At 51.0% G+C, this 10,418-nt stretch overlaps 1 protein-coding gene across 1 annotated transcript; it reads right to left on the bottom strand.

Annotated features, from left to right (window-relative positions):
- Positions 1 to 9,175: 9,175 nt before the first annotated feature.
- On the bottom strand, positions 9,176 to 10,126 carry LOC147961560 (uncharacterized). Its single transcript, XM_087533860.1, has one exon. The coding sequence runs from the start codon at positions 10,124 to 10,126 to the stop codon at positions 9,176 to 9,178; it is 951 nt and encodes a 316-aa protein (XP_087389986.1).
- Between the last annotated feature and the right edge of the window lie 292 nt (positions 10,127 to 10,418).

The raw sequence follows: 10,418 nt of genomic DNA, 5'->3' as shown, positions 1-10,418 counted from the left end.
CCCGCCCAAGACTAATGAAGAACATTCAGGTGCGGTCTTCTTAGTCGGCGCCAAGCGTAATCCCGACCGCCCCTTCAGGTTAGTCGACACTGAGCACACATGAATGTTTGTTACTTTGTCGGCCTTGTGTTCACGGTCGATTCCGACGGATCTTGTGGTAGCGGTACAGGCGGCACGCCCATGGGCCATGGCCGAGCTATCACCAGACCTCACCCAAAGCGGGCGAATCCTGCGCCAAGTTGCATCAGCAGCTAGTGCAATGGAGGTCTTTTTTCTTCTTCTTAAACTTGGTGAAGGGGTGGTCCGGACCATTTGTGGTGGAGGTGTGGTCTGATCCTCCGTACGTCAAAGGAAGGCTGACCGTGTGTGGCAGCTTGGCCCGTAGCTTTTATTGCAAAAGAAAAAAGAGTTGTCTTTTAACACACTAGTCATATTGCTTATAAACATTTACAAGTGAAAATCTATGAAATATTACAAGGGTAAATCCCAGCCTAATTTGACACACACACACAATCAAACAAACAAACAAACAATTACTCATACAAAACAAAATCAGTAGTGTTTTTCTTTTCATAACTTGTGACCTGGTTTCAGAAAATGCCCTCCTATGCACTGTATATTTTTTATGCAATGCATTATTGTTGCGTGCGACCACCTTCAAACTTGCATGCTATCCTTCTCTGCTAGTAAAGTCATCTTAATTTTGATCTTAACGCTACGTTATTTTGATGTTAATTCAGCATAGGAACTCTTGACGGACGGATGCCAGCCGTAAGCTTCCACGGCACAGCACGAGGACACTATGAATCTATGATCTTACCAGGGCCAGGGGCCGCAGAGATGGTATACAGAACCCGACGAAATTCATCAAATGTCTCTTGAATCAGTCTTTGACACCTGCCAATTAGTGCAAGATTACATGCTAACCAACAGAGGTGACCCCGATGCTTTTCTTCTCCAGCTTCCTCCCCGCCCAGGACTAATGAAGAACATTCAGGTGCGGTCTTCTTAGTCGGCGCCAAGCGTAATCCCGACCGCCCCTTCAGGTTAGTCGAAACTGATCACACATGAATGTTTGTTACTTTGTCGGCCTTGTGTTCACGGTCGATTCCGACGGATCTTGTGGTAGCGGTACAGGCGGCACGCCCATGGGCCAGGGCCGAGCTATCACCAGACCTCACCCAAAGCGGGCGAATCCTACGCCAAGTTGCATCAGCAGCTAGTGCAATGGAGGTCTTTTTTCTTCTTCTTAAACTTGGTGAAGGGGTGGTCCGGACCATTTGTGGTGGAGGTGTGGTCTGATCCTCCGTACGTCAAAGGAAGGCTGATCGTGTGTGGCAGCTTGGCCCGTAGCTTTTATTGCAAAAGAAAAAGGAGTTATATTTTAACACACTAGTCATATTGCTTATAAACATTTACAAGTGAAAATCTATGAAATGTTACAAGGGTAAATCCCAGCCTAATTTGACACACACACACACACAAACAAACAAACAAACAATTACTCATACAAAACAAAATCAGTAGTGTTTTTCTTTTCATAACTTGTGACCTGGTTTCAGAAAATGCCCTCCTATGCACTATATTTTTTATGCAATGCGTTATTGTTGCGTGCGACCACCTTCAAACTTGCATGCTATCCTTCTCTGCTAGTAAAGTCATCTTAATTTTGATCTTAACGCTACGTTATTTTGATGTTAATTCAGCATAGGAACTCTTGACGGACGGATGCCAGCCGTAAGCTTCCATGGCACAGCACGAGGACACTATGAATCTATGATCTTACCAGGGCCAGGGGCCGCAGAGATGGTATACAGAACCCGACGAAATTCATCAAATGTCTCTTGAATCAGTCTTTGACACCTGCCAATTAGTGCAAGATTACATGCTAACCAACAGAGGTGACCCCGATGCTTTTCTTCTCCAGCTTCCTCCCCGCCCAAGACTAATGAAGAACATTCAGGCGCGGTCTTCTTAGTCGGCGCCAAGCGTAATCCCGACCGCCCCTTCAGGTTAGTCGACACTGAGCACACATGAATGTTTGTTACTTTGTCGGCCTTGTGTTCACGGTCGATTCCGACGGATCTTGTGGTAGCGGTACAGGCGGCACGCCCATGGGCCATGGCCGAGCTATCACCAGACCTCACCCAAAGCGGGCGAATCCTGCGCCAAGTTGCATCAGCAGCTAGTGCAATGGAGGTCTTTTTTCTTCTTCTTAAACTTGGTGAAGGGGTGGTCCGGACCATTTGTGGTGGAGGTGTGGTCTGATCCTCCGTACGTCAAAGGAAGGCTGACCGTGTGTGGCAGCTTGGCCCGTAGCTTTTATTGCAAAAGAAAAAAGAGTTGTCTTTTAACACACTAGTCATATTGCTTATAAACATTTACAAGTGAAAATCTATGAAATATTACAAGGGTAAATCCCAGCCTAATTTGACACACACACACACACATTCAAACAAACAAACAAACAATTACTCATACAAAACAAAATCAGTAGTGTTTTTCTTTTCATAACTTGTGACCTGGTTTCAGAAAATGCCCTCCTATGCACTGTATATTTTTTATGCAATGCATTATTGTTGCGTGCGACCACCTTCAAACTTGCATGCTATCCTTCTCTGCTAGTAAAGTCATCTTAATTTTGATCTTAACGCTACGTTATTTTGATGTTAATTCAGCATAGGAACTCTTGACGGACGGATGCCAGCCGTAAGCTTCCACGGCACAGCACGAGGACACTATGAATCTATGATCTTACCAGGGCCAGGGGCCGCAGAGATGGTATACAGAACCCGACGAAATTCATCAAATGTCTTTTGAATCAGTCTTTGACACCTGCCAATTAGTGCAAGATTACATGCTAACCAACAGAGGTGACCCCGATGCTTTTCTTCTCCAGCTTCCTCCCCGCCCAGGACTAATGAAGAACATTCAGGTGCGGTCTTCTTAGTCAGCGCCAAGCGTAATCCCGACCGCCCCTTCAGGTTAGTCGACACTGAGCACACATGAATGTTTGTTACTTTGTCGGCCTTGTGTTCACGGTCGATTCCGACGGATCTTGTGGTAGCGGTACAGGCGGCACGCCCATGGGCCATGGCCGAGCTATCACCAGACCTCACCCAAAGCGGGCGAATCCTGCGCCAAGTTGCATCAGCAGCTAGTGCAATGGAGGTCTTTTTTCTTCTTCTTAAACTTGGTGAAGGGGTGGTCCGGACCATTTGTGGTGGAGGTGTGGTCTGATCCTCCGTACGTCAAAGGAAGGCTGACCGTGTGTGGCAGCTTGGCCCGTAGCTTTTATTGCAAAAGAAAAAAGAGTTGTATTTTAACACACTAGTCATATTGCTTATAAACATTTACAAGTGAAAATCTATGAAATGTTACAAGGGTAAATCCCAGCCTAATTTGACACACACACACACACAAACAAACAAACAATTACTCATACAAAACAAAATCAGTAGTGTTTTTCTTTTCATAACTTGTGACCTGGTTTCAGAAAATGCCCTCCTATGCACTGTATATTTTTTATGCAATGCGTTATTGTTGCATGCGACCACCTTCAAACTTGCATGCTATCCTTCTCTGCTAGTAAAGTCATCACAATTTTGATCTTAACGCTACGTTATTTTGATGTTAATTCAGCATAGGAACTCTTGACGGACGGATGCCAGCCGTAAGCTTCCACGGCACAGCACGAGGACACTATGAATCTATGATCTTACCAGGGCCAGGGGCCGCAGAGATGGTATACAGAACCCGACGAAATTCATCAGATGTCTCTCGAATCAGTCTTTGACACCTGCCAATTAGTGCAAGGTTACATGCTAACCAACAGAGGTGACCCCGATGCTTTTCTTCTCCAGCTTCCTCCCCGCCCAAGACTAATGAAGAACATTCAAGTGCGGTCTTCTTAGTCGGCGCCAAGCGTAATCCCGACCGCCCCTTCAGGTTAGTCGACACTGAGCACACATGAATGTTTGTTACTTTGTCGGCCTTGTGTTCACGGTCGATTCCGACGGATCTTGTGGTAGCGGTACAGGCGGCACGCCCATGGGCGATGGCCGAGCTATCACCAGACCTCACCCAAAGCGGGCGAATCCTGCGCCAAGTTGCATCAGCAGCTAGTGCAATGGAGGTCTTTTTTCTTCTTCTTAAACTTGGTGAAGGGGTGGTCCGGACCATTTGTGGTGGATGTGTGGTCTGATCCTCCGTACGTCAAAGGAAGTCTGATCGTGTGTGGCAGCTTGGCCCGTAGCTTTTATTGCAAAAGAAAAAAGAGTTGTATTTTAACACACTAGTCATATTTCTTATAAACATTTACAAGTGAAAATCTATGAAATGTTACAAGGGTAAATACCAGCCTAATTTGACACACACACACAAAAACAAACAAACAAACAATTACTCATACAAAACAAAATCAGTAGTGTTTTTCTTTTCATAACTTGTGACCTGGTTTCAGAAAATGCCCTCCTATGCACTGTATATTTTTTATGCAATGCGTTATTGTTGCGTGCGACCACCTTCAAACTTGCATGCTATCCTTCTCTTCTAGTAAAGTCATCTTAATTTTAATCTTAACGCTACGTTATTTTGATGTTAATTCAGAATAGGAACTCTTGACGGACGGATGCCAGCCGTAAGCTTCCACGGCACAGCACGAGGACACTATGAATCTATGATCTTACCAGGGCCAGGGGCCGCAGAGATGGTATATAGAACCCGACGAAATTCATCAAATGTCTCTTGAATCAGTCTTTGACACCTGCCAATTAGTGCAAGATTACATGCTAACCAACAGAGGTGACCCCGATGCTTTTCTTCTCTAGCTTCCTCCCCGCCCAGGACTAATGAAGAACATTCAGGTGCGGTCTTCTTAGTCGGCGCCAAGCGTAATCCTGACCGCCCCTTCAGGTTAGTCGACACTGAGCACACATGAATGTTTGTTACTTTGTCGGCCTTGTGTTCACGGTCGATTCCAACGGATCTTGTGGTAGCGGTACAGGTGGCACGCCCATGGGCCATGGCCGAGCTATCACCAGACCTCACCCAAAGCGGGCGAATCCTGCGCCAAGTTGCATCAGCAGCTAGTGCAATGGAGGTCTTTTTTCTTCTTCTTAAACTTGGTGAAGGGGTGGTCCGGACCATTTGTGGTGGAGGTGCGGTCTGATCCTCCGTACGTCAAAGGAAGTCTGACCGTGTGTGGCAGCTTGGCCCGGAGCTTTTATTGCAAAAGAAAAAAGAGTTGTATTTTAACACACTAGTCATATTGCTTATAAACATTTACAAGTGAAAATCTATGAAATGTTACAAGGGTAAATCCGAGCCTAATTTGACACACACACACACAAACAAACAAACAATTACTCATACAAAACAAAATCAGTAGTGTTTTTCTTTTCATAACTTGTGGCCTGGTTTCAGAAAATGCCCTCCTACGTATATTTTTTTTGCAATACGTTATGGTTGCGCGCAACTACCCTCAAACTCGCATGTGTGCGGTGAGCTCATCTTAATTTTGATCTTAATGCTACGTTATTTTGATGTTTATTCAGGATAGGAACTCTTGACACGCCACACGGAGGCTACAGCTATTCAGGTGAAGGAAACTATGATCTTGCCTGGGCCAGGGACCGCAGAGATGGTATAGAGAACCCGCCGAAATTCATCAAGTCTCTCTTGAATTAGTCTTTGACACCTGCCAATTGGTGCAACATTACATGCTAACCAACAGAGGTGACCCCGATGCTTTTCTTCTCCAGCTTCCTCCCCACCCAGGACTAATCCAGAACGTTCAGGTCCGTAACCTTCTCCATCGTTTTTCACGCAAAGGAAGTTGAATGCTTACTAGCCCCGTCAGTTCTATAGCAGTTGTAGCTTTTTAAATTCATGTAAATCTCGTTCTGCATCAGTTTTTCTTGAAGTCTTTTTTTTGACGGGAAAGTTTACTTTATTAATCAAAGGATAGCAACATCGTCTGCTAAAAGATTTACAATGAAATCAGGCGGGTCATGAACCCAGCGAGATAGATTATTAGCACGACCCCAACATGCTAGCTCATGAGCTACATTATTTGACTCCCTAATACACTGCTCAATAGTAAACTTCCCGAAATCTTCGAGATAACTGCGACATTCATCCAACACCGGTGCTGCCACCATAGAGTAGCCTCCATTTAGTTTAAGTGCCTCCACCACCGTGATATTATCTGATCTTACTATCACATTATGGCACCCTGTTTCCTTTGCTAGCTTCATTCCTTCGAGTATAGCCGCAGCTTCTGCTGTCTCAATATCGGCTACATGTTCTAGTGTTGCGGTGGCTGCAGACATGAAATTTCTATGATAGTCATGAATGACCACTCCACAAGATCCTGCATAATCTCCTTCACTGAACGACGCATCAACGTTAAGGACCACCTGACCAGCGAAAAACCCTGGCCATATGTTCACTTTTGGTGTCATTTTTGTTTGTGCTCCACTGGCATAGTTCAGAGCTAGGACTGCCACTGCTGCGGCCGTTCGCGCTGGAGATGCAACATCCTCACCTCGCACAAACTGTCTCTGTTGCCACCAAATATACCAACAAGCTGTGGTAAACAACTCCGGTAGCTCAAGCACGCCATTGTATTGTCTTCGGTAGAAGATATCACAGAGAAAGAACTCTATAGTTGCTGAACCCGCTCGACCCATTTGACAAGCGAAGTTTATATCATCTGCGACTCCCAGGGATCTCCATACTTCTTGTGATCTAGCACATCTAAACAGCATATGCGCGAGATCTTCTCCTCCTTCTGAACAAAACGGACAACGGGATAAATTCCCCACATGACGGTTCATTAGCACACTCCGGCATGGTATTGTGTTATGTAGGCATCTCCAGATGTTTTTTTGAATTTTCACTCGGGGGGGGGGGGGAGATAACTCCCCCACCTGAATATATTTCCTCTTGACCCAACATTCAATACAATTGGTAAAGAAGCTGGGGTGGCAGTAGAAAGAAAGAGAGAAAGAGGCAGGGGCAGACCCCTTTGCTATATTACATGCAGTTTGATTTATCCACGCAGGGCCAGCAGCCATGTATCAACATGACCACGATCCGCAGAACGGAACCGGCCGCGCCAGAGGATGGCGTCGTCGCAACAGGCTTTCAAAGTGGCTGCCAGGGACGGCATTTCCTATCTGAACACAACCGCGTTCCGCCGCTTCCAGAGGTGCCAGCAGCACAGCTGTACGAACGCCTACGGCGAGGCAGAGTTGACAGCCGCGGAGGCATTGAAGAGATGCAGAGCATGCATAGAGGCCCCCGAGGTGGAGAGGCGCAGAGAGCACCAGAACGCACTCGCGAAGGGGCAGCCGAAGATCAAGTGATCAGGCGTCTCCAGGCTCGCCCCGCACTCCGGGCACTCGGCGCCCCGTAGCTCGACGATGTGTTTCTTCATCAGATTGTCCCGAGTGTGGATATAGCCAAGCGTCAGCAGCTAGGCGAAGAACCAAACCCTGGAAGGCGCTGGCGATCTCCAGAGAAAGGCGGCGTTCTCCACCACCTCCCCGCCTAGGCGGAAGAGCCCGTAGGCTGCGCTCGACGCTAGCCGCCCGCCCTTCTGATCGCAAAGGATCAGGCTGCGATGGTCAGCTTCGCCCTCGCCCTCCCCCGCCCGCCCGATGAGCGGGAGCAAGAGGAGGCGTTCCTGGGCTGCAGCAGTGGTCAGCCATGGCACAAGCACCGCGTCTAGCCCCAGGTTGCGGACAACCCAGACCGAGACCTCCAAGCACGTCGCATGTGAAGCCAGGGCCGGGAAGGCGCACCGTACGGGCCCGCAGGGGAACCAATGATCCTCCCAGAAGGCCGTCATCCTGCCATCCCCGCGGGAGAGAGCGCGGTAGACAGGCATAAGCCCCCCGAAGCGCAGCCCAGTGCTCGCCGGCGAGCCTGGAGCTATGGGGGTCCAGAAGGAGACGCCCCCCAGGGCGCCCCAAACCCAGGTCGCCCAGCGAGACAAGGGGACAGAGTGGAGTCGGTGCAGGATCTTCAGAAGAAGGGCATCATTCTGTGTGGCGAGGTCGCGGACCCCCAGGCCTCCCTCCTCCTTGCCGCGGCACACCAACTCCCAGGCAACGAGACACTGCGCATCGGAAGCTCGCTCTGCCGCGTTCCAGAGGAATGAGTGACGGAGGGAGTCCAGCGCACGCATCACCTTGGGAGGCAGCTTGAGCGCGCCCATGGCATAGGTTGGGATGGCGTCCAGCACGACGTTGATGAGGACCAGCCGCCCCGTCGGGGAGAGGAGACGGGCACGCCAGCCAGCAAGGTACCGGTCGACTTTGGCGATGATGAAGTGGAAACCCGCCAGAGAGAGCTTGTGGCATGACAGCGGGAGCCCCAGGTATGTCTGCGGGAACCCCTCCACCCGGCACCCCATGACCGCGACGATCGCGGCCAGGGTGTCAGCCTCCACATGCATCGGGACCAACGTACTCTTTGAATAGTTGATGATGAGGCCGGTAGCCGCAGCAAAGTCGTCAAGGATCGAGCGTAGCCGGACCGCCGCGGACGGACACGCATGCATGATGATGAGCGTGTCGTCCGCGTACTGCAACACCAACGGCGGCTCCCCGTCAAGCAGTGGGTGACGCAGCAGGTCGTCCCGGTGGATCAGCCTCTGGAGCACGTCGGCGAGGAGGAGGAAGAGGTAGGGGGAGATGGGATCCCCTTGCCGCAGCCCGCAGTGAAGGGGAAACCACTTCCCCGGGACGCCATTGAGCAGGACCGCGAAGCGCGAGGAGCGGAGGATCACGTCCATCCAATCACACCAAAGCTCAAGGAAACCCCTAGCCAGCGCGATCACACGCAGGCTCTCCCAGTTGATGTAGTCGAAGGCTTTGGAGAAGTCTAACTTGAAGACGATGGTGGGGGCAGCACGCTTGTAGCAGCACTGCACCATCTCCGCCGCGTAGATGAAGTTTTCGGTGATGCTTCGCCCCGGGATGAACCCGGACTGATCCTCGTCGATCAACAAGCCGATCTGCCTCTGCGGCCTGGTGGTGAGGCCGCGGCACAAGATCTTGATATCAGCGTTTTGCAAAGAGACCGGGCGGAACCCGCCAGGCGTCGGCACCCCCTCGCTCTTCGGGAGCAGGGCGATGAACGCCCTGTTGATCCCGTCAAGCCGAGCCTACCCGTCGTAGATGGCGGCGAACAGGCGCTCGATGTCACGCCCGATCGTGCCCCAGGCGGCATGGTAGAATGTTGGGCCCATTCCGTCGGGGCCCGGGGCGCTCGAGCAATCGAGGCAAAGGGCCGCACGCCTGATCTCATCAGTGGAGAAGGGGGCCACAAGCGAGGGCCCGTGGACGCGGGGGGCGGCGGCGAGGAGGCCCGCAACATCGAAACGCCAGACGGGCGGTGTCGCACGGCCCAGGAGGCTGGAGTAGAAGCCCAAAAGCGCCCCCGCCTTTGCTGCATGCCCCATGACGTGGGAGCCATCGACGTTGAGGACGCGGATGCAGTTCCCGCGCCGGCGTTGGGAGGCCTGCACGTGGAAGAAGCGAGTGTTTTCATCCCCCTCCCGCACGCCGCGGCACTTCCCCCGCTGCTTCCAATACGCCGCCTGCCTGATGATGGCAGCGTCCAAAGCCAGACGGGCATCCGAGCGGAGAGCAGCCTCATCTGTAGAGAGACAACGATACTCCTCCAGAAAATCCATGAGATCAATAATAAAGGAGCAGTCATTCCTAAAAGTTGGGATGTAGCGGTGTTGCTTTTTCCAAGCTTTGGCCGCCGACCTGAAAGCCTTTTTGCGCATGGCCAGGGCCCCGGCCGCATCCCGGTCGCTAGTGCACCCCGTCCAGGCAGGGAGAGTGGAAGGGAGGAAGAGAGGATTAGTTAACCAGGCAGTCTCAGAGAAGAAGCGGGTGGAGGCTGGGATTTTTGACGCGACAGAGACGACCAGGGGGACATGGTCGCTGACCGTGCGGGGGCGAGAGCAGAGCGAGGAGTCTGGAAAAAGGGCGTCCCACCCAGAGTCGAAGAACACCCTGTCGATGCGAGCGAGAGTGGGGGGAGCGCTTATTGGTCCAGTTGAAAAGACGGTCAGAGAGCGGCAGCTCAAGCCACCCAAGTCCATTGATCATGGCGTTAAAGGTCGCCGCCCGGGTGGCGTCGAAACGATTGTTGTTCTTCTCACCCGGTCTCCGGATGAGGTTGAAATCTCCTAAAACAAGCCAGGGGCGCGAAATAGAGGCGGCAACCCCCTCCAGGTCGTCGACCAAGGCCTGCGTGTAGGAGTGATCGGCGGGAGCGTAGACGTTTGTGAGAGTGAAAGAGAGGTCCCTAGAGACAGAGCGGAGGACCGTGGTCAGAGAGTAACGGGAGGGTGTGGAAGAGAGTAAGTCAAAAAGGCGGGGATCCCAGGCTGT

Source organism: Triticum urartu, chromosome 7A (genome assembly GCF_056163025.1).
Source record: "Triticum urartu cultivar PI428250 chromosome 7A, HENAU_Tu73, whole genome shotgun sequence".
Taxonomy (NCBI): Eukaryota; Viridiplantae; Streptophyta; class Magnoliopsida; order Poales; family Poaceae; genus Triticum; species Triticum urartu.
This window is presented reverse-complemented; position numbering and strand designations above follow the sequence as displayed.

Excerpts from the sequence above, each read along its gene's own strand:
- LOC147961560 (XM_087533860.1), bottom strand. The coding sequence starts at position 10,126 with ATGGACTTGGGTGGCTTGAGCTGCCGCTCTCTGACCGTCTTTTCAACT.